At 38.3% G+C, this 24,947-nt stretch overlaps 1 protein-coding gene across 3 annotated transcripts in view; it reads right to left on the bottom strand.

Annotated features, from left to right (window-relative positions):
• The window catches only part of C1H1orf21 (chromosome 1 C1orf21 homolog), a 237,574-nt gene that overhangs the window by 15,895 nt on the left and 196,732 nt on the right, over nt 1-24,947 (bottom strand). For all 3 annotated transcript variants that reach the window (XM_059937751.1, XM_059937754.1, XM_059937743.1), the window contains 2 exons: nt 14,248-14,324; nt 6,092-6,152 (listed from right to left, as the gene is read on the bottom strand). In XM_059937751.1, coding sequence (XP_059793734.1) covers nt 6,092-6,152; nt 14,248-14,324 — 138 coding nt within the window. The remainder of the gene's footprint in view (nt 1-6,091; nt 6,153-14,247; nt 14,325-24,947) is intronic.

Genomic DNA, 24,947 nt, shown 5'->3' with positions numbered 1-24,947 from the left:
AACCGTCTATGTAATGCTTCGAGTTCTTTTAGAGATGCTTCAATAATAAATCAGCAGTGACAGAGGCTGGCACCCTCTCTGTCCCCAAGGGCCCTCTGTAGCGCTAAAACAATGCCCCTGGATGCTAGGCGCAAAGAGTGGAAAGGCCATGGGGAGGAGGGGAAACAGACAGCCCAGGAAGAGGACGGGAAGGAGAAACCAAATGGGAACAAGACCAAAAAACGACACAAGCCAGCATCACTGTCTCTCTGCTCTGAGTGGCACCTTGGGCCGCCTTCCTTTGCCCAAGTACTACACCCATGGCAAAATGACACCATTCACCGACTGTGCCCCAGGTTGCTGTTGAGTTCAGAGCACTGTCGGCCTCACTGCGTTCATAAAAATGGCATGGTTTTTATTTGTATTCATGTACTCCACTGTTCTGGAACCTGGACTCTTCTCCTTTGCTATTCCCTAAGGCGCCAGGCTGATAGAACTTCAAGAATTCTCTGAAAATCAAGCCCTCCAGAAAAAAGAAAGTGAGCAGAGCCTGGGTGTGTTGCATTCTTCCAGGCTTGCCGCCTGCTTTATTTTCCTTGGCTGCGTGACCCATGACTAGTAGCTACGTGGAATGCTGGGGAACGCTAGGGTCCTCAAAGCCCACGGTGTGCACGCACTTCGCCAGCGGCTCCTGCGCCAATGTTATCATAGTAACTATTGAGAAGTCACTTGCATAAAGCTATGCAGTGGGGAGAGAAACAAAACAGGGCTGAGTCACAGCCTTACCCTTGTAATTACAGCTTTACTTTGGCCAGCGAATGAGGAAAGGTACATACAGGAGAGAGAGGAGGCAAGGCAGGGGGATGAAGGGAAAGGAGACACAAGGCAGGGTTTGGTTATTGGCAAAATTAAGGCCCTGCTGTGTTTCCCATGGAGCAAGGAGCTGTTTAATGGAATATCGGCAGCCCGGCCCAGTTCCAAAACACACGTGCCAGCAAGAGCATCTCTCTGCCAGTGCTGAAGGCCCTGGTTGTTATGGAAATTGACAAGCTGGTAGGAGGGACATGCTATGACTTCCTCTGTACACACGGGGCAGGCCGGGTGACATTCTTCAGGATCTGATACAACAGTCCCATGTTTCTCATCACTAGCGGCACTGAGGAGGCCTTTAAACGCACCACCAGAAAGTAAAACCTATCATCACCTGCAGGTGCCAAATATTATATTCGATTCTATAGCAGCTCTGCAGTTAAACAGTCTACTTCAGGAAGAGTTTATATATAGAACCAAAAATCATGGCTCATAATTACACACAAGTCACTCTCTTTACCAGATGAAAAGCAAACACCTTCGGATCTCTGACACACTGATTCATAACGTAGTTCAGACTGATCTGACATAATATTAAGAAAAGGAGCCCTTGAAATAAATTTATAAATGCAGACTTACCATGTCTCTCACCAACTAGGTTAGTTCTGGGGCCAAGGAAAGCAGGCCACTTCAGGAACCCAAACATTTTCTAAGTGTAAATGATTTTTCAACAGATGTAAAGGTCTACAGATAAACATCTTTTAAAATCAGCTGGTTTTAAATCCATACACTGCTCTTTCTAAGACATCTCCTCAAAAGGTCACATTGAATAATTCCAGTCAACAGAGGCGGCGTCTCAAAATCGTACAGGAATATGCAAGGCATGGTGGCACTCTGATGGCACCCTCGGGGGGTGAAGTACTATGAGCTATTCTCAAAGAGGAGAAGGGAGCTATGAAAGGAAGAATGGGTTTTCTTGGAGTTATCTGTGCTCAGTTTCCTAATTTTCTTTACAGTCAGAGATATATATGGATAAGATCAGACCCTGACGAGACTCGTGGGTGCTCATGGGTGTAGTCGGGCCCTGGATCTGAGCAAAGCCCATCAGTGAAATGCACAGGTTCTTTGCCTGGGGCCCAAGGACAGGCTCCAGACAGTTATAAAACTCTAAAATTTTACTTAAGAATTTTGTGTATATGGTATCATGTGCATTTTTATAGGGAGAGTCTTTATAACTTTTACAACATTCCAAAAAAATGCCCATGACCCAACAGAGCTTAAGATGCTTTTCACGACGAAAACTAACCAGATGCAATTGGCATTGTACTGAGACATTCTTTATTTAACATTCAGGGTTCTCTCTGAGAGAGCAAAAGACTTCTCAGTTGTCAGCTGTTCTTACATCTTCCTAAAGCAAAATATAAATCCCTGCGTTTGCCTGGGAAAGATAGTATTAATGCAGATACTTAAAAAATGTATTTACTTTTTCTGCTTCTTACAAGTAAACTCAAATATACAGTAGAAAGCATATCTTAAAATCTGATGTGATCTGTCTTTGGTACGATATTCAGAAACTCCTCCACAGGGCCAAGTTTTAATAATCTAGATCTCTTCTCTCTCCTCTAAATATAGTGAAAGACGGGAGTTTAAAATCATTATCTTGCTCTGCAGTAAACTGTCATTTTCTTTAAGCTGTAAAATTAGGCAAATGTCGCCACTTCACATAAAGTTCAGGAGCCTGTGAATTGTCAGGGACAACTATAGAATGTAATGGAATAATGGTTAGGTATCAGAGTGAAAAATAACGAGGTGAAGATAAATGAGGTGCTCCCATTGTTTCACAGCATTTTTTTACTCTCCAAAAGGAAAAGCAAAAGTAGATCAGAGCTTACAATGCTCTTTTGAACTCTCACTGCTCTCCTGACAAAAATCTCTCCCGGGGTCATCTCCAGATGCAGCTCAGTGTCCTGGCCTTCTTCACGCCAGCATAGTGAAATGGTGCCAAGTGTCCAAGGATGTCCCAACTGCCTGGTTCATGGACCTCAAGTTTCAGTACTTGACCCCTGAAACACCTACGTTCAATACAGGAGGACCTGACTCGTGGTGATAATGGTGTAAGGGGTGATGGAGGAAGGACTCCTCCATTGGTAAAATAATTACCTTTCAAAGAAATTTGCACTTAAAACTGAGCTCCTCAAGTCAAGGGACTCTTTCCTACTTATTTTGTATCCCTTATTTCCTATCTGTTTTTCTATCCTGAGTCATAGCATAATGCCTGGTATGCTAAATAATTAAATGATGCTAAATAATTTAGCATCAAAAGTGCTAAATAATTTTTTTTATAATATACTTTTATTTTTTAATTAATTAATTAATTTATATTTTTGGCTGTGTTGGGTCTTCGTTTCTGCGCGAGGGCTTTCTCTAGCTGCGGCAAGCGGGGGCCACTATTCATCGCGGTGCGCGGGCCTCTCACCATCGCGACCTCTCTTGTTGCGGAGCACAGGCTCCAGACGCACAGGCTCAGTAGTTGTGGCTCACGGGCCCAGTTGCTCCGCGGCACGTGGGATCTTCCCAGACCAGGGCTCAAATCCATGTCCCCTGCATTGGCAGGCAGATTCTCAACCACTGCACCACCAGGGAAGCCCCCTAAATAATTTTTTAATGCATTTTTGCTACTTGCTTTCCTTTGACACCAATAACTTCTTAGAAAACTGCTTGCCCAGTTGTGGTGCAAAAGTAAACTGCAGCTCGGCACCATGATCATTTTTGATTTAGAGTAGTCCACACTAAGTTTCACTGTAAGTATTAAACCATCTAGCAGTCCTTGCTTCCTTATACTAATGGTACTTTTGCATATATCTTGAGAGAGACAGAACAGAGATTTCTCTTAGTATGGAGAGGAGAGTTGAAAGGTAAATCAAACTATGCCCTGTAGACATTCAATAAATACAAAGGATGAATCAAGGAACGGCAGGTTTAAATCTCTACAGATTCACTCAATTTTGCTTCTTACCAATTTAAGGAAGAAAAAAGGAATTCCTGGACATTTCTGAGAAAGATTATATCTCAAAACTCAAGGCCTCTCAGAATGACTCCAATTTTCAGCATGAAGCTCTGAGTTTAGTTTTTTAAAATCAATCCTATATAACCTAAAGAATAGATATGAATTGCATTTATGGTTGTCCAAATATTAGTTGGACCAAAGAAATATTTAGCAGTGGTAAAAAGTCAGGAAAATGATTCATAAGAATCCAACTTCCAATTTTGGTTATGTAAACTATGGTGAAGATTATATTAAGCTGAACACATATATTGAAAAGGAACATTTTAATTTGGGGAGGCTTAATGTTTAGATGATACATAGGATAGCATATTCACAAAATTCAGAAGGATGAACTTTAGGTAAGAGAGCAGAAATAGGAAAGTTTGGTTCAGAGAAGATGCAAAATTCCCTTAGAAATTTGTAACTGGGCACGTATCACAGATTTTATAACAGCTCGTTTTTGAATATAAATGTATTCAATATATAGTGGGAACACTGTTTATGCTGAATCTACAATGCTCCTTCGTCCAAGGAAAGTTCTATCCAATAAATGATCAAGTTATAAACTTTGCTTTTGTTGTGCTAAACACATCATAGTCTACATCCTGGATGCAAAGTAAGAAGGGAAGTAGAATTTCAGATGGGAACAATGAATTTCAGTTTTGAGTAACAAGAGGTAGAATTTCAATTATGGAAACACACCAGAAAGAGATTAGATCATTTAAAACACCTTGTCAGGGTCTGTGAATGTTGTTTAAAAAGATAACTTACAATTCAGGTCTCAATTTTTACAGACTTCCTCTGACTACTAAGCAAATATTTTTATTGCCAAAAAGCTAGTGGAGGAGAAATAATCCAGAGAAGGAAAAGATCTTCACCATTACAGTAGGAACAAAATATTGCTTTTTATGCTTCTCTTTACTGAAAGCAAAATGTTACTGGCAAGTTGAACAGCTTTTGAACCAATATGTGAAACCTGGTAATTATTCCTAGATGATGTTTTCAATCTAAAAAGTCACGCATAAGCTAAAATTTCACTAAAAGTAAAAAAAAAAAAAACATTATACTCAAATGAGAATGTAAGCATAGCCAAGGAACACTATAGATTAAACTATTATTTTAGTTCATTACCCATTTCTATTTTTCACATTGGTAATATATGCTGGTCTTTTAATGGTGCATTAGAAGATTATATAATGATTCTTTCAGGAGAGGTCCACCTCAGAGAAGAGTCTGCAACTGAAATACGGATGAATTTAAGACCTCTTTCACTATCTTCCATTGACTGATAGGTATATAACCTAGGAATTCAGGAAGAAATGCTCAAGGGCCACAAAAAGTAAAAAAGAAGTAAAAATTAAAATGGAAAACATTTCAAAGGTAAAACTGGCCCATGATGCCTTAACCATAGTCGTGATATGTTCTGAATTTAGAATTTAACTCTTCCTCAGAATAAGGTTTTCAAATTATAATTCTCAGATGTATAACTTTAGTATTTAAAATTCACTCCCTGCAGTGATAAATTTAAATTCTCTAAGCATGTAAGCCTTTAATGATTACCATATTGAACCCTTCATTCAGTTAATTCGCATATGGCACTCTGAGATCATAAGTATGGGTTAAATTTCCACATGAATCAACTTTGTGTCTTACTGTCACTGTAAAATCCACACACTTTTAGAGAAGCAACCCGGAGACTCTGCTTTGGAGTCAGACAGACGTGGGCTGGAATTCTAACACTACTGCTATTAGCCTTGCAAACCTGGGTAAGTTACTCAAGCATGAGCCTCAATTTCCTTATCTGTAAAATGCAAATATTACCTGTCTCATGGTCACTTCCCTGAGGTAAGGTATTGATTGCAACATGTTTGCGACATTTGTAAACGACTCAGAGCAGCGTTGGGTATGTAGTAGACAGGTACTAAGGACCTCCTTGCTTGCAGTCTGAGGTCCGAGCAGGGCATCAGGTGCAGACAATACACAGTGATAGATAGCAACGCTCTGTTTCTAGGCAAAGGCTCTTACCAGTCTCTACCTGACTTGCCACACTTTAATGAATGATCAACGGTAGCCCAGGATCCTGGGAAGCTCTGTTATACATTAAATATTCTCCTAGCCACATTGTGGTGTGGGGATGTTTGTTTTAACTCTAACCATCCCCTTGCAAGAAAAGCTTTGTAACAGAAACCAGAATATCGTTACTCTAAATCATGAGGCAATATTTCCCTTGAAACATGGAGTTATTTTACTTCTTACCTTTTCAATTTTTTCATCCAGCATTCTGAAGAATTCTTGTTGGCTTTCAGAGATGTGCATGCTGAAAAACAAAGAGTAGTTAAGTGCATATTTCAGTGTTTTCTTAAACCTAGCTCCCTCAGATGAAAAATGCTGAGTCCCTAAACTTTGGGGCAGTCATTTATTTCTTGCAGACTTTTCCACTGAAGTACTCTGAAGTCACACTAAGGATAAATGTCATTACAGTAATCCTGCAAACGTGTTTCATAATAGTCTATCAGTTCCTATGATTTAAGGAACGTAATTCCCTTTCAACGTACACGTTATTTATAGTGGTGTTACTGGCAGGTGTGTGCCCAATTTTTGCCTTGTAATTAAAACAAAAAGCACAGGCAAGCAGTACATGGCATATTTCAACCCTGTGTGTAACCATAAAAAGAAAATATATCCTAGTTATTACATTAAAATGTGTATTTTACACAGGCTGTCAGCATCAGCATGGTATTCAGCTGACTGTATAGGTGTGGGCTGGCAGCAAACAAGCCGAGAACTTGACCTGAATATCCCCTGTACTGGTGACAGCAAATGCACCTCTTTGGAACTGAAATCCACTGGAACGTGAGAGTAAGTGAGGAGGCATGTCTGAGTAGCCCTTGCCCTGTGTGTTTACCTGTTCTTTGCTATTTAACGGCATACTTAATGAGACGGACGTGGTTAGTGAGGACAAAACTAAGAAGGTAAGGAGAGCAGAGAGGATTCACGGACAGGAGGGAAAGGACCTTGAATGGAAGGGTGACTTTTGTATTCTCAAACCCCGATGCACTAACTGAGCTCTTTCAGATAAACTCCGTTATCCCTAGAGGTGCAGCAGACCCTGCCAGGTGGAGCAAACACCCACCACGAGATCCTCGTTACCTGTGTGTTGTCTTAGAGATGGTGTAACCAGACAGTAAGCGTGGGGCTTACTCTGCTATTCTTCGTGCGTTCCTTTCAGAGAGAAGCCCTAAATCTCTTCCACAGGGACAGAGACAGAACTTTCACTCTGATGAAGTAAATTACCCCCTATCGACTGACTCCCACCTAGGTAAACAGGGATGCCCTCCTCTCACATGGAAACTATCAACACAGTGGCATTAACAATAGTTCTTACCTTCCAGGGTACACACTGCACTGTGAGAAACAGTCCCTAGGTAACAACTTGATTCTTAAACACCTTCTGATGGACAAGTTGATGATTGTGAGTGAGGGGAGGAGACGGAAAAGCATGCTGGGCTGGCTTTACTGTCTTTCTTCAAGATTTAGGAAGGGATAATTGGATCGTTTCTCATTTAGTTTATAAAGTATGAACACTTGATGCTAAGATTAATTAGATCTAAAAATCTTTTATAAAAGCCTGTAGGTTGGGATTTAACTACCACAGCTTAACAATTTCGGCTATTCCTATTTCTCTCTAATTACTAAAAGTCCACCTTGGAAAACACAACGCTTCCCTGGAACATTTCTTTTTTATTGAGGTATAGTTGATTTGCAATATTATATTAGTTTCGGGTGTACAACATAGTGACTCAATATTTTTATAGATTATCCTCCATTTATACCCTGGAGCATTCTTGTGGCTCCCAGCTGGTCCCGGCAAAGCTCTTGTGAGTTAACCCTGCCGTCAGAGCCTCTTCTTTCTGTGACTTGTCAGTTTCCTGAGACTAGGGTGATGATGCTATTGAATCTTAATGACAAGTAATCAAACGAAGGAAAGATGGACAAAATAAGCTCTAGAGCTGAAAGATACACGGCTCCCATTTTAAGTGACTTAAAAAAAGAAGCTTCCAAACAATGAACAGCTAAACTGTGAAAGTATAAGAAGGCAAGGTCTTAATTCCCAAACACTTCACCTGCAAAAATGAAATTCCATTACTCCTGACAAATCTTAGCCTAAACACGGTTTTTTCTTCATGATCATCATTACTATTTTTCAATTGCACCTCAGGGAAGTGGCGTAATCCTAATCCTCACAGCAGGACACACCCTGGCTAGTAGTTCATGGCTCACTTTTATTTAGCTATTTTTTAAAATAATAGTATAATAAGCACCCATGAAACCAAAACAAAAAAACAAAGATGCGATTTTTATTTATTTATTTTTTAACATCTTTATTGGAGTATAATTGCTTTGCAATGGTGTGTTAGTTTCTGCTTTATAACAAAGTGAATCAGCTATACATGTACATATATCCCCATATCTCCTCCCTCTTGCATCTCCCTTCCACCCTCCCTATCCCACCCCTCTAGGTGGTCACAAAGCACCGAGCTGATCTCCCTGTGCTATGCAGCTGCTTCCCACTAGCTATCGATTTTACATTTGGTAGTGTATATATGTCCATGCCACTCTCACTTCGTCCCAGCTTCCCCCACCCCGTGTCCTCAAGTCCATTCTCTAGTAGGTCTGGTCTTTATTCCCATCTTGCCCCTAGGTTCTTCATGACCTTTTTTTTTTAGATTCCATATATATGTGTTAGCATACGGTATTTGTTTTTCTCTTTCTGACTTACTTCACTCTGAATGACAGACTCTAGGTCCATCCACCTCACTACAAATAACTAAATTCCGTTTCTTCTTATGGCTGAGTAATATTCCATTGTATATATGTGCCACATCTTCTTTATCCATTCATCTGTCGATGGACACTTAGGTTGCTTCCATGTCCTGGCTATTGTAAATAGATCTGCAGTGAACATTGTGGCACATGACTCTTTTTGAATTATGGTTTTCTCAGGGTATATGTCCAGTAGTGGGATCGCTGGGTCGTATGGTAGTTCTATTTTTAGTTTTTTAAGGAACCTCCATACTGTTCTCCATAGTGGCTGTATCAATTTACATTCCCACCAACAGTGCAGGAGGGTTCCCTTTTCTCCACACCCTCTCCAGCATTTATTGTTTGTAGATTTTTTGATGATGGCCATTCTGACTGGTGTGAGGTGATACCTCATTGTAGTTTTGATTTGCATTTCTCTAATGATTAGTGATGTTGAGCATCCTTTCATGTGTTTGTTGGCAATCTGTATATCTTCTTTGGAGAAACATCTGTTTAGGTCTTCTGCCCATTTTTGGATCAGGTTGTTTGTTTTTTTTTTTTGATACTGAGCTGCATGAGCTGCTCATAAATTTTGGAGATTAATCCTTTGTCAGTTGCTTCATTTGCAAATATTTTCTCCCATTCTGAGGGTTGTCTTTTCGTCTTGTTTATGTTTTCCTTTGCTGTGCAAAAGCTTTTAAGTTTCATTAGGTCCCATTTGTTTATTTTTGTTTTTATTTCCATTTCTCTAGGAGGTGGGTCAAAAAGGATCTTGCTGTGATTTATATCATAGAGTGTTCTGCCTATGTTTTCCTCTAAAAGTTTTTATAGTGTCTGGCCTTACATTTAAGTCTTTAATCCATTTTGAGTTTATTTTTGTGTATGGTGCTAGGAGGTGTTCTAATTTCATTCTTTTACATGTAGCTATCCAGTTTTCCCAGCACCACTTATTGAAGAGGCTGTCTTTTCTCCATTGTATATTCTTGCCTCCTTTATCAAAAATAAGGTGACCATAGGTGCGTTGGTTTACCTCTGCGCTTTCTATCCTGTTCCATTGATCTATATTTCTGTTTTTGTGCCAGTACCATACTGTCTTGATGACTGTAGCTTTGTAGTATAGCCTGAAGTCCGGGAGCCTGATTCCTCCAGCTCCGTTTTTCTTTCTCAAGATTACTTTGGTTATTTGGGGTCTTTTGTGTTTCCATACAAATTGTGAAATTTTTTGTTCTAGTTCTGTGAAAAATGCCATTGGTAGTTTGATAGGGATTGCACTGAATCTGTTGATTGCTTTGGGTAGTATATGTAACCACCAAGCACCTTAACAAGATAAATCCCCACCCCCCAAAAACCTCAAACAAGATAAATCCCCACCCCAAAATCCTTTTTCAGATGTCTATATGGCCCACTCCCTCCCTTTACACAAGTCTCTAAAATGTCACTTACTCAGAGATGTCTTCCCTGAGCCACCCTATCATATTTAGCAAACTGCCCCCTGCCTCCTAATTTGTTTTATATATAACATCCAGGGGAGGAATTTATTTAGTAGGAGGAATGGGGAAAGTGTGTCTACTCCATCTAGTCCGGAAATGGAAGTGGAAGTCCGTCACCACGTAAAAAAATTATTTATTCAGGTGAAGTTAACATAACATACAATTAACCATTTCAAAGTGAACAATTCAGCGACATTTAGTTCATTCAAAATGTACAACCATCACTTCTATCTAGTTCCAAAGAATTTCCATTAGTCTAAAGTAAAACCCTTTACCTACTAAGCAGTTTCTGAATCAACAATGTTGATTCTTCTAATCCAAGAACATGGTATATCTCTCCATCTGTTTATATCATCTTCAATTTCTTTTCTTTTTTTAACTTTGGGTTTATTTATTTATTTATTTATTTATTTATGGCTGTGTTGGGTCTTCGTTTCTGTGCGAGGGCTTTCTCTAGTTGCAACAAGTGGGGGCCACTCTTCATCACGGTGCGCGGGCCTCTCATTATCGCGGCCTCTCTTGTTGCGGAGCACAGGCTCCAGACGCGCAGGCTCAGTATATCATCTTTAATTTCTTTCATCAGTGTCTTAAAGTTTTCTGCATACAGGTCTTTTGTCTCCTTAGGTTTATTCCTAGGTATTTTATTCTTTTTGTTGCAATGGTAAATGGGAGTGTTTTCTTAATTTCTCTTTCAGATTTTTCATCATTAGTGTATAGGAATGCAAGAGATTTCTGTGCATTAATTTTGTATCCTACTACTTTACCAAATTCATTGATTAGCTCTAGTAGTTTTCTGGTAGCATCTTTAGGATTGTCTATGTATAGTATCATGTCATCTGTAAACAGTGACAGCTTTACTTCTTCTTTTCCGATTTGGATTCCTTTTATTTCTTTTTCTTCTCTGATTGCTGTGGCTAACACTTCCAAAACTATGTTGAATAATAGTGGTGAGAGTGGGCAACCTTGTCTCATTCCTGATCTTAGAGGAAATGGTTTCAGTTTTTCACCATTGAGAACGATGTTGGCCATGTTGTGGGTTTGTCATATATGGCCTTTATTATGTTGAGGTTAAGTTCCCTCTACAAAGCTGCGATCTTAACAACAACCTAGAGGTTACTTACGTCCCACCCATGTGTGTTTCTCCCAACTCAAGGGAACCATCATGCCCCCGCTTTCCTTTTACATAGCTTTACTCTCTCTATGTGCTTAAAAAGTAGATGATTTATTTTAGTTGTTTTTAACTTTATAGAGTGAATTATGCTCTGTGTAATGTTTCAGGACTTACTCTTTGTTCTAGTGTTATATTGCTAGGGTCCATCCAGCATTGTGCATTGCTGCAGTGCATTCGTTTTAACTGCTAATATTCCACTGTGTGAATACAGTGTAGTTCATCTATCCAATTTCCTGTCAAAGGGCATTTGGGTGGTTTCTAATTGTTAAGGTGTTCTTACCAAGTGTCAGACACTGTGATAAGAACTGGGCATACATTATTTCATTTAAGCCCCAGCCCTATAAGACAGGATTTTTCACCTCCATTTTTCTTGGAGAAAACTGAAGCTCACAGACATAACGTCACTGGCCTGAGATTACAAAGTCAGTAAGAATGTGCTCTACGTGGTGCATCAAATGAAGGTGTGAGCATTATCTGCCTTCATTATTAATAAATCTGCCATTATCAGGTATGGGATTGTCCGTCCACTCATGGGGAAAAAAGCCTCATCTTATTTTATACAGCTGCATGATAAATAATAATTTCCTGGATACTATATTATGTCAACGAGTAGAAAAAGTAAAACCCTTCTCCTAGCCCTCTAGAAAAATTTCTTAGTTGAATTCCGGAAACCCAATGATCTGACTCACAGTTTAAAATACACACACACACACACACACACACACACACACGAGCATTATGCTGTGTGAAAAACAGGGGATTTTCTTCATAATTTTAATGTAAACACATGAGCCAATTTAATCAACTTCTCTGAAAGCTTCAGCACATGCCAGTCTGCAAAGCATGCTATTTCAATGTGTCAAAGTTAAATAAGTATTTGCTTTAAAGGAAAAAAGATATTCTCAATAGTCTTTTTCTAGAAGCATTTAAAAGGAGCATATATCTAATGGCTTGGATGAAAAGATGATTTGGTAGTATTATCAGGTATCTGTTGTCCCCAGAGGCAGATAAAATTAGTGTAGATAAAAGTGATTACAAGTGAAGTGGATTAGGTAGGTTGTGATTATAGCATGACATTTACCTGAGGGTGAAAAAAATCGGTTGTCCCATTATACTGACACTGTAAATGATAAATGGATTTTAAAATGTCCAGTTTTCTTTGGAAGTAAAAACTTCAATCCCTGAGCTCATTCACCACCCCCTGAAGAGCCCTAAACACCATATCACAGTGGCCAAGGCTGCAGCAATTCCAGACACTCAGCCAGGTTAAAGTGATTATGTTATTTTTGTCTCAACCTCCTGGGAAGAACCACAGAACACAACTTTTTCCACTTACGATATTGATTTACATATATGTCATAGTTAAATTTATTTGGGGATGGTGGTGACTGTGTCAGATGTACTCGTGTGATCAGCACCCTTAGGGAATTTGTTCATATTTAGGCAGAACAACACAAAAGAGATTTGCAGCCTCTGGGATTACAGCTTCTTTGAAGAAAGGGCAGGTAGCTTCAAAGTCACACAAGTGCATTTTATCACCAAGGTAGACTCAGTTTTAGAACAATATAGAAACTACTCATTATTCTTTTTAGCATTTTAATTGTGAAATACTTAACACATAAAAAAGGAAACATATAATGTTATTTGTACATTTTCAAATAATAATAATTAAAGGAACACGCATGTAACCACCACTCAGATTAAGAGATAGAACCTCTGGTCCCATTGTCTTCTATCCAGTAGAAAGAACCACTATTCTGAATTTAATGCCTTTTCATTTCCTTGCTTGCCTTTATTGTTTTACCAAGTACATATATATAATATATGGCTTAGCTCTGCCTGCTTTTGCACTTTATATGCATGAAACTGTACATAGGCAGGTACTACCACTTACCTTACTGGTACAACCTTACATTTCATGAGATTCCTCTATCTTGATCTGGGTAGCTATTGGTCATTCATTTTCACTGATATGTAGCATTCCCATCATAAGAATATACCACATTTTTGTTATCCATTACATGTCTGATGGACATTCGGGTTTTATTTCCAAGAGCTTTTTTTTTTTTTTTTTTGGCCATGTCACCGCCATGAGGCACGCAGGATCTTAGTTCCCCGACCAGGGATGGAACCCATGTCATGTGCAGTGTAAGCGTGGAGTCTTAACCACTGGACTGCCAGGGAAGTCCCATATCTTCAAGAGCTTTAAGAGCTCACGTAAACAGTGCTGCTATGGACATTTCAAAATATGCCTGCTGGCACACATGCACAAGTTTCTCTAGCGTATACACCTGAGAGTGGAGTTGTTTTCCAAAGTAATTGTACCAGTTTATATCCCTACATTCTGGTAAACATTTTAGTATCATTAGACTTCTAAATTTTTGCCAATCTTATGGTGTGAAATGGTATTTTTTTCATATGCATTAGCTATTCATGTTTCCTCTTCAGTCAAGTGGTTATTTATGTCTTTAGCCTGCTTTTCTATGAGTTCTGTCTTTTACTTATTGATTCATAGAATTACTTGATATATTCTGGAAACCCAACTACTGTTAATTATACGTATTATAAATATATTCCATCATTTTGTGGCCTTTTACTCTCCTATAGTATATTTTGATAAACAGAAGTTCTTAATTTTAATGTAGTCACAAAAATTAATCATTTTTCTTAAGATTTGCATCCTTTGTGACTTATTCAAAGTTTTTCCCTACCCCATGGTTATAAAGATATTCCCCTTCATTTTCTTCTAACTGATGTGAAGTGTCAGCTCTGTCATATATTGTGGGTCTGTTTTGGGTCTCTCTATTTTGTTCCATTAGACTAAATCACACTGTCTCAATTACTGAGGCTCATCGTAAGTCTTGGTTATCTGGCAGGCAAAATGGAGCTCACTCTAAAAACATTTTTAGCTTTAAAAACAATATAGGAAAATAGGAACTAGAACTTACTTTGCTCTAGGTTGATGAACTAATCCCGGAATCTCTTTATTAGTTTTAAGTCTTACATTTGAACTGGCACTTTTTTCCTGAAACACATAAACACACATGTAAAAGACAAGATGAGAATCAGCAATTAAACAAGAGCATAAATTTTCATCAACAAAATGTTAGATGTTGATGTTTGGGAGCCTCTGAGGTTGGGGAGGACAAAAGTCCTTACAAAGATGTCACACAGTACAAGTAGAACTGCCAAATATTTTAACAGGGAACATTGTCATGAAAAGAGGAATTAACTTTTATAACAGCTATGGCTCCTTTTAGAAAATAACGTGTGAGTAATGTTTGATTTTTAGGTGGAGTTACTGAAAACAGTAAGAGAATCAAAGAACAGAAGATTCTAGTGAAAAAGAACAGCAGTAGTACAACCACAGCCATTGTTTGCTTGCCCACGTTAAGTGACTTTGTGCATTTTATTTGTGAAAGACAACTGCAGTTACTGACACATAAAGTTTGCATAAGGCCCTAGCAGCGACAGGGACAAGAACATGACTAAAAATAGCTAATATTTTCCATGTATAATGAATATTGAGATTGAATTCAATTAAATTAATGAAACTCAATACTAGCCTGTATTCCAGAAATACTTCTTTGGCTTTTAGCCTGATCTGATTTCTTATTCCCAGTAAACCAGCCGCATAGGAAAGAAATACTCTCAAATCTTAAAATACAAGTATATCAGTAAGCACACTGTCTCAATAATACTACTGCTTTGTGTTTTTACATTATCTTTAAAAAAATATTTAAGGTGCCTTAAAATTTGCTCTCTAAATATACCCCTGAAAATGAAAGGAAGGACTATTCTAAACCTACTTAACAGGTGACTATATACACTCAAGCAACCTGAGATGTGGCAATAATTAAAGACCTGGGGTAGGTAGGGGGGCAAGGAATAAAAAGTCCTGTGGGCCGACCCGCCATTCTCATCATAGGCAGAGTGATGTGGGATGGCACATAAACAGATGGTCCCCAAATGAGCTCTTTCAAGAGCTCATTATTTCTCCTAGGATAGCAGAAGCCATGTAAATCAGTGAAACTGCAACGACTTACATGCCTGGTTGTTTGCTATTTACCACCAAACATAAGCATATCTGTACAACGTCAGTCCTCCAAAATAGAAGGTAATTTTGTTTGTGACCTTCCAGGAGAAGAAACAATCATTACAGTTCTTTTGCAGTCTAGCTTACCTTCTTTACCTCACACTAAACTCGAGAATGTTTTCATGAACATTTAAAAAGTATAAAATATATACTTTTCCCTCTGCTGATGTAGTCAGTGAACAACAGATGAACTACCTTATTTTTTTACAAAGAAGGTGGGAGAACAATTAGAAAACTTTAATGCACTAAGTCCAGGAGGGCGGGACCTACATCCCTTCTTTGCAACTGGGACCACAGTGCCTGGCTAGGGGCCTGGCACTCCATGGGAGGCACTCATCGAATATTGGTAGAACAAATAAATGATGTCAGCACATAATTAACTTTTCTAAACATAGATAAAAATAGCTCAACTGTAGTCTCTCTGCAGGACTGAAGATGTAGGTTCCCTCCAAATGAGTCATTTTCTCCCTTAAACTTTATGTGTGCTTGGACTAAGCACTGAAAATGGATGTATTTGATGTGACAGAACCTTATACTTTTTCCTCTATTCACATGATTTCCTAAACTCTTTGAACTTAAAATGATGCATCATAATTTTAAATATTGCTAAGGCAGGAAAGAGACTTCTAATTCAAATAATGCAAAGACATATAATTGTATTCTGTTTCTATTCAATTTATTAAACTATACCCTTCATAACTATACTGTCTCACCAAATCTTCCTTAAAAACACATTGTGTGGTTGCTAAAAAAGAAGGAACCGCCCCAAACAGAGACTCAATAGATGGGTAGGACACTTTAGGACATCAGGCACAGACGTGCCCTTCCAGGAAGTGAGAGTACCCAAGGTGAGGCAGAGGTGGGGGGGGTGAGGGCATGGGGGATGAGGAGGAAGCAGCTGGAGATTTCCTGGCTACAAATATATATATAACTACATAGAGATTTCTATCTATTTTGTACTTATAATGTATTTGTTTTTACAAATTACCACTTATCAAGATCAGTAACAATTCACCACATGTTATTCTAACTGGTTGCATATATCAACTCATTTTAATGTTCACAAGTATATATATATTAATTTACTTTTATGCCCACATACCTCTCTGAGATAGGTATCGTTATTTTCCCCATTTTATAAATGAGGAAGCTGAGGCATGGAGAGGTGAAACACTTACTGGGATTCTACAAGTAATAAGTAATAGCGTTGGGATTTGAATCCATGCAGAATGCCCCCAGAGTTCATGCTATTAGCCACTAGGCCAGCAGTCCTCAAAGTTTTAGTATCAAGACCTCTTACCTATATTCTGCAAATTTTGATACATTTCATCACACAATATGAAAAAAATCAGATTTGTTAAAATCAGCATCAAGCTCATGAGAAAAATCTTTCCTTTATTTAATTTTAATTTTAATTTTTGGCTGCGCTGCGCAGCATGCGGGATCTTAGTTCCCCAACCAGGGATCGAACCCGCGCCCCCTGCATTGGAAGTGCAGAGTCTTAACCACTGGACAGCCAGGGAAGTCCCTCATGAGAAAAGTCTTGACAAAAGGTGTCAAGCTCATGGTGGTGGATACAAGTTTTCCAAGATTCTAATTTTGGTTTAACATTCGAATTTTATGACCAGCAACAAACACGGACAATTGTTTTCTGTGGAATAATGGGCTCTCTTCGGTCATTTTTGAGAAACTGTTTGCCAAATACCCAAGTCTGAATACCCATAATTTGTCTGTCAGGCACTTTTTTTCTACAGTAGAGATGGTGTCCCACAAAAAACAGCTGCAAGTTCAGCTTGCAACTCAATCAATTGCAGAAGTGCTTTTCCTTGAGATAACGATCTTATTCAAAAATAAAAAGATATGCACCGAAGGCCTAAGAGTTAAAAAATTCAACAATTTCTACTGCTTCATTAAGGGCATTCTTTTTTTTTTAAGAATCAATTTTATTTATTTATAGTTGCGTTGGGTGTTCGTTGCTGCCCACGGGCTTTCTTTAGTTGTGGCGAGCGGGCTCCTCATTGCGGTGGCTTCTCTTGTTGCGGAGCACGGGCTCTAGGGCATGTGGACTTCAGTAGTTGTGGCTCGCAGGCTCTAGAGCACAGGCTCAATAGTTGTGGCGCACGGGCTTCAGTAGCTGTGGCTCGCAGTGTGTAGAGCACAAGCTCAGTAGTTGTGGCACACAGGCTTAGTTGCTCCGTGGCATGTGGGATCTTCCTGGACCAGGGATTGAACCCGTGTCCCCTGCACTGGCAGGCAGATTCTTAACCACTGCGCCACCAGGGAAGTCCCCATCAAGGGCATTCTTAAGTGAAAATAGAATATATTCTTCCACTGTGCTTGGTGGTGGTGACTACTACTAATAACTACTATTAGTACTACTACTAATAGTACTACTATGATTACTAATAAGGTGTGGTGCCAATGCCTGGATTTGTGCTAAGGCACAGGCAGTTTTACCCACCATTGCTTTTGTACCATCAGTACAAATGTCAACAGCTATCTGCCTTGAAAAAGGCAAATAGCTTCTTTATTATTAGGAAAATGACTGTGAAGACTCCCTGAGAATATCTCAGGAACCTCCAGGGGTCTGCAGGCCACACCTGAACTATACATAGTGCCTTTCTATTTCTTTTGCATAGAAAAGAACTTTCAATTATTTAATTGTGGTATACGCTTTAAGAAAAAATATTTAACTGCCTTATTGTGATAAAATCTATATTCCATACAATTCCCGCATTATAAATGATTAAATGATTTTAGTAAATTTATAGAGCTGTGCAATTATCACCACAATCCAGTTTTAGAACAGTTAGATCAGCCCCAAAAGTTTCGTCATACCCATTTGTTCTCATCTGTAGTCCCTGGCAACCATAGATCTGCTTTCTGTCTCTACAAATTTGCTTTGTCTAGATTCACATAAATGGAATCATACAATATATAGCCTTTTGCATCTGGCATTTTTCACTTAGCATAATGTTTTCAAGGTTCATCTATACTTCAGCATATTTCAGTGTTTCATTTATTTTAATTGCTAGATAATATTCCAATGTATGGATATACTGTATTTTGTTTATCCATGCATAACTTGATGAACATATGGACTGTTTCCAGTTTGTGGCTATTATGAATAATGCTGCTATGAACATTCATATACAAGTCTTTGTGTGAACATACATTTTCATTTCCTTGGGTAGACTCTAAGGAGTGGAACTGCTAGATTATATGATAAGTTTATATTTGACTATTTAAGATGTCACCAAACTGTTTTCCAAAGTGGCTGTGTCATTTTACATTCCCACCAGCAGTGCATGATGGTTCCAGTTTCTCTACCTCCCTGCCAACACTTGGTATTGTCTCTTCAATTACAGTCATTCAAGTGGGTGTCTCATTGTGGGCTTTATTTATTTTACAAATTTTATTTATTTGGATTTGTTCTTATATGTCTTTCTATCAGAACACCTAGCACCTTGCTACATGGGAGCATTTATATGCTTACTGGTTCGCTGTATTTACATCAAGAAGTCAGTTTTATATTTGCTTACAAACACCAATTAACTTCTGCTTTGGGTTTGTTTGTTGGGGAAGGAGAAGTTTAAGGAGACCTGTCTTTAAAAAAAGAAACAACAAGCAAACAAACAAAACCAAGAAAGGCCAGAGGAAGGATGAGACTGATGGGAGTCTCCGACGGAGCAGATCCAACAGGGAAGGCTGAGAGCCATGCCACATTTGGGGTGCTCCAGGAATAGGAACAGAGAATTAAATTGGGAGATGACGGAAGAGGTAACTAAGATATTATTTCCCTTGGCAAGAAAAAACTATTTTAATGGCATTTGACACTCATAAAATAAGTACCTAAAATAAACTGGGACTAAGTGGGATTAAGATGAAGCCATTGAAAGGGCCCTCAGCAGGCAGTTGGTAGAGCTGTGTGTTTATGATCCATCCATATTGGTATCAGAATCATCTAGGATGCTTGTTAAAATACAGATTCCAAGGCCCTACACAATACCTCCTAAGTGTCAGACTCTGGGATTGTGCCCAGGAATCTGCATTTTAAACAAGAGTCCTAGGTGACTCTTAACTCAAAGTTTGAGGACTTTTATTTCAGAGAAAAGGTACCTTTGTGCTTAGAATTCTCCCTCTTGGTCTTCCACAGAGCAGTTTTCAAACTGAGCCCTGGTGTTCTGCAGAGCTGCCTCAGGGGTCAACAGCAAGGCCTCTCAGAGCAGCAATCCCTTGAACTGTACATTCAGGGGTTTTCAAATGATGCTGGAAAAAAGCATCCACTTCTCAAAAATGTTTGCAAACTAATGTCAGGTAGTGACATGTGTATTTAAACAGCAAATCAAACAACTTCTCCTTTGCTTGGAATTTTATTTCTTTATGAACAGAACACACTCGTCAGTGTCTAGAGTAAACTTATCATTCTCTTCTTAGCTTCTCTCATGTTGAAGACAGTCAAACCGAAATATATTTATTCTGCTGCTTCCAATCTCGAGGGGCATCTCCCAAAGGGAAAGTCAGAATACCAAGAAAAACTGACAGCTTCTTTACAAAGTCTTCTTGAACTTCAGCTCCTTAATTCTGAAGGAAGCAACACAACGCATTCAGGGAGTTGAAGAAAGTACCCCACTCCCTGTTGGTGAGGGAAGGAGCTTCTTTCCTCCTATCACTTCTCTGCCTGTGTTGTCCCACTGAGTCCGGGTCCTGGGAGGTTCCCAGAGTTGGTCTGGGTTGGAAGTGTGAGGAGGAATTTCATTTTCTTTTTTCTGTGCCCAACGGCAGGAAGTTCTGTCTTACAAAGAAATCTCAGGGGCCAGATGGATGGAGGAAGCTGGAGGCCTAGAGAAAAACAGTGGGAGTTGGAGTACTAGCTTCTGGGACTGCTAATGAGGGGCCGACACAGATAAAAGATACAAAAGCACTAAGTACGAACTCTCAGTGGGTTTCCCTCTATACAAAGACTCTGTGTGTGTGTGCATTTTAACCACTGCATTTCAGAAAGTACCTGAAAACTAGAAAAGGTAAATACTTTAACTAGAATTAGGAGATTTTTGGGGGGTACACACACATTTAAAAGTAAGAACATGTTCAGCTATAACATAAATAATGAGTAATCATTCCAGCTTCTGGGGAGTGTCCCATACGATATACTCTCTGAGAAAACAATCTCATTTGATGTTTTACAAATTTGTGTGATTTCATAAGAAGTATTAACATGAGTAGGACACCACCTCCTTCAACTATAAAGGAATAGTATCCTCTCTCTTCTGAGTGATGGTGCTTAGCTGAGTGACATTTATTCTACCAGAATTTCTGGATGTTAGCAAATGGCAACGCCCAAGCTACGCAATACAACTGTTGACTTGGGCCCACCGTTATCATAATTACGTGAGGTCAATGTAATTATAATTACCTGTCCATGGAGATTATTAGAATTATTAGTATTTTGTTAGAATTATTTAGTAGTGATGAAATTGGCATGGAAAGTCTCAGCTTTATGGAAATTCTTTCTATAAATTAAAATATAACCATGTACCTCATTCTATATCAAGTAAATGTTAAGTGGAGCAAATCAGTTTTAAAGCACCAAATATTATTCACATAGTTGTTTCACAAGGTATATTGGAAATATTTAAAATAATCTTTAAAAAGCAAACAGAGTTTTAAGAAATTGCTCAGAACAGATTTCATTGTTTACCAACAAACCTAGAACCAAGTCTCTAAGTTACTACGTCAGGAATTAAAAGAAACTATCATTCACAGAAAGATAGACAAGATGAAAAGGCAGAGGGCTATGTACCAGATGAAGGAACAAGATAAAACCCCAGAAAAACACCTAAATAAAGTGGAGATAGGCAACCTTCCAGAAAAAGAATTCAGAATAATGATAGTGAAGATGATCCAGGACTGCGGAAAAAGAATGGAGGCAAAGATCGAGAAGATGCAAGAAATGTTTAACAAAGACCTAGAAGAATTAAAGAACAAACAAACAGAGATGAACAATACAATAACTGAAATGAAAACTACACTAGAAGGAATGAATAGCAGAATAACTGAGTCAGAAAAACGGATAAGTGACCTGGAAGACAGAATGGTGGAATTCACTGCTGCAGAACAGAATAAAAAAAAAAACAATGAAAAGAAATGAAGACAGCCTAAGAGAACTCTGGGACAACATTAAATGCAACAACATTCGCATTATTGGGGTCCCAGAAGGAGAAGAGAGAGAAAAAGGACCAGAGAAAATATTTGAAGAGATTATAGTCGAAAACTTCCCTAACATGGGAAAGGAAATAGCCACCCAAGTCAAGGAAGCGCAGAGAGTCCCAAACAGGATAAACCCAAGGAGAAACACGCCGAGACACATAGTAATCAAATTGGCAAAAATTAAAGACCAAAAAGAATTATTGAAAGCAGCAAGGTAAAAATGAAAAATAACATACAAGGGAACTCCCATAAGGTTAACAGCTGACTTCTCAGCAGAAACTCTACGAGCTAGAAGGGAGTGGCATGATATACTTAAAGTGATGAAAGGGAAGAACATACAACCAAGATTACTCTACCTGGCAAGGATCTCATTCAGATTCGATGGAGAAATCAAAAGCTTTACAGACAAGCAAAAGCTAAAAGAATTCAGCACTACCAAACCAGCTCTACAACAAATGCTAAAGGAACTTCTCTTAGTGGGAAACACAAGAGAAGAAAAGGATCTACAAAAACAAACCCAAAACAATTAAGAAAATGGTCATAGGAACATACATATCGATAATTACCTTAAATGTGAATGGATTAAATGCTCCAACCAAAAGACACAGGCTTGCTGAATGGATACAAAAACAAGACCCATATATATGCTGTGTACAAGAGACCCACTTCAGACCTCAGGACACATACAGACTGAAAGTGAGGGGATGGAAAAAGATATTCCATGCAAATGGAAATCAAAAGAAAGCAGGAGGAGCTATACTCATATCAGATAAAATAGACTTTAAAATAAAGAATGTTACAAGAGACAAGGAAGGACACTACATAATGATCAAGGGATCAATCCAAGAAGAAGATATAACAATTATAAATATATATGCACCCAACATAGGAGCACCTCAATAGATAAGGCAACTGCTAACAGCTATAAAAGAGGAAATCGACAGTAACACAATAATAGTGGGGGACTTTAACACCTCACTTACACCAATGGAGAGATCGTCCAAAATGAAAATAAATAAGGAAACAGAAGCTTTAAATGACACAATAGATTAGATAGTTTTAATTGATATTTATAGGACATTCCATCCAAAAACAGCAGATTACACTTTCTTCTCAAGTGCGCACAGAATATTTTCCAGGATAGATCACATCTTGGGTCACAAATCAAGCCTCAATAAATTTAAGAAAATTGAAATCCTATCAAGCATCTTTTCTGACCATAGCGTAATGAGATTAGAAATCAATTACAGGCAAAAAACGTAAAAAACACAAACACATGGAGGCTAAACAATACATTACTAAATAACCAAGAGATCACTGAAGAAATCAAAGAGGAAATCAAAAAATACCTGGAGACAAATGACGATGAAAACACGATGATCCAAAACCTATGGGATGCAGCAAAAGCAGTTCTAAGAGGGAAGTTTATAGCTACACAAGCCTACCTAAAGAAACAAGAAAAATCTCAAATAAACAATCTAACGTTACACCTAAAGGAACTAGAGAAAGAAGAACAAACAAAACTCAAAGTTAGCAGAAGGAAAGAGATCATAAAGATCAGAGCAGAAATAAATGAAATAGAAACAAAGAAAACAAGAGCAAAGATCAATAAAACTGAAAGCTGGTTCTTTGAGAAGGTAAACAAAATTGATAAACCATTAGCCAGACTCATCAAGAAAAAGAGGGAGAGGACTCAAAACAATAAAATTAGAAATGAAAAAGGAGAAGTTACAACAGACACCACAGAAATAAAAAGCATCCTAAGAGAGTATTATAAGCAACTCTATGCCAATAAAGTGAACAACCTGGAAGAAATGGACAAATTCTTAGAAAGGTATAACCTTCCAAGACTAAACCAGGAAGAAACAGAAAATATGAACAGACAAATCACAAGTAATGAAATTGAAACTGTGATTAAAGATCTTCCAACAAAGACAAGTCCAGGACCAGATGGCTTCATAGGTGAATTCTATCAAACATTTAGAGAAGAGCTAACACCCATCCTTCTCAAACTCTTCCAAAAGATTGCAGAGGAAGGAACAATCCCAAACACATTCTATGAGGCCACCATCACCCTGATACTAAAACCAGACAAAGATACTACAAAACAAGAAAATTACAGACCAATATCACTCATGAATATAGATGCAAAAATCCTCAATAAAATACTAGCATACAGAATCCAACAACACATTAAAAGGATCATACACCACGATCAAGTGGGATTTATCCCAGGGATGCAAGGATTCTTCAATATACGCAAATCTTTCAATGTGATACACCATAATAACAAATTGAAGAATAAAAACCATATGATCATCTCAATAGATGCAGAAAAAACTTTTGACAAAATTCAACACCCATTTATGATAAAAACTCCCCAGAAAGTGGGCATAGAGGGAAACTACCTCAACATAATAAAGGCCATATACGACAAATCCACAGTAAACATCATTCTCAGTGGAGAAAAACTGAAAGCATTTCCTCTAAGATCAGGAATGAGACAAGGATGTCCACTCTCACCACTATTATTCAACATAGTTTTGGAAGTCCTAGCCACAGCAATCAGAGAAGAAAAAGAAATAAAAGGAATACAAATTGGAAAAGAAGAAGTAAAACTGTCACTGTTTGCAGATGACATGATACTATACTTAGAGAATCCTAAAAATGCCACCAGAAAACTCCTAGAGCTAATCAATGAATTTGGTAAAGTTGCAGGATACAAAATTAATGCACAGAAATCTCTTGCATCCCTATACACTAATGATGAAAAATCTGAAAGAGAAATTATGGAAACACTCCCATTTACCATTGCAACAAAAAGAATAAAATACCTAGGAATAAACCTACCTAGGGAAACAAAAGACCTGTATGCAGAAAACTATAAGACACTGATGAAAGAAATTAAAGATGATACCAACTAATGGAGAGATATACCATGTTCTTGGATTGGAAGAATCAATATTGTGAAAATGATTATACTACCCAAAGCAATCTACAAATTCAATGCAATCCCTATCAAATTACCAGTGGCATTTTTTACAGAACTAGAACAAATCATCTTAAAATTTGTATGGAGACACAAAAGACCTCGAATAACCAAAGCAGTCTTGAGGGGAAAAAAACGGAGCTGGAGGAATCAGACTCCCTGACTTCAGACTACACTACAAAGCTACAGTAATCAAGACAATATGCTACTGGCACAAAAACAGAAACATAGATCAATGGAACAAGATAGAAAGCCCAGAGATAAACCCACGCACCTATGGTCAATTAATCTATGACAAAGGAGGCAAAGATAGACAATGGAGAAAAGACAGTCTCTTCAATAAGTGGTGCTGG

Source organism: Balaenoptera ricei, chromosome 1 (genome assembly GCF_028023285.1).
Source record: "Balaenoptera ricei isolate mBalRic1 chromosome 1, mBalRic1.hap2, whole genome shotgun sequence".
Lineage (NCBI taxonomy): Eukaryota > Metazoa > Chordata > Mammalia > Artiodactyla > Balaenopteridae > Balaenoptera > Balaenoptera ricei.
The sequence above is the reverse complement of the archived record's forward strand: the minus strand, read 5'-3'. Positions and strand labels throughout refer to the sequence as shown.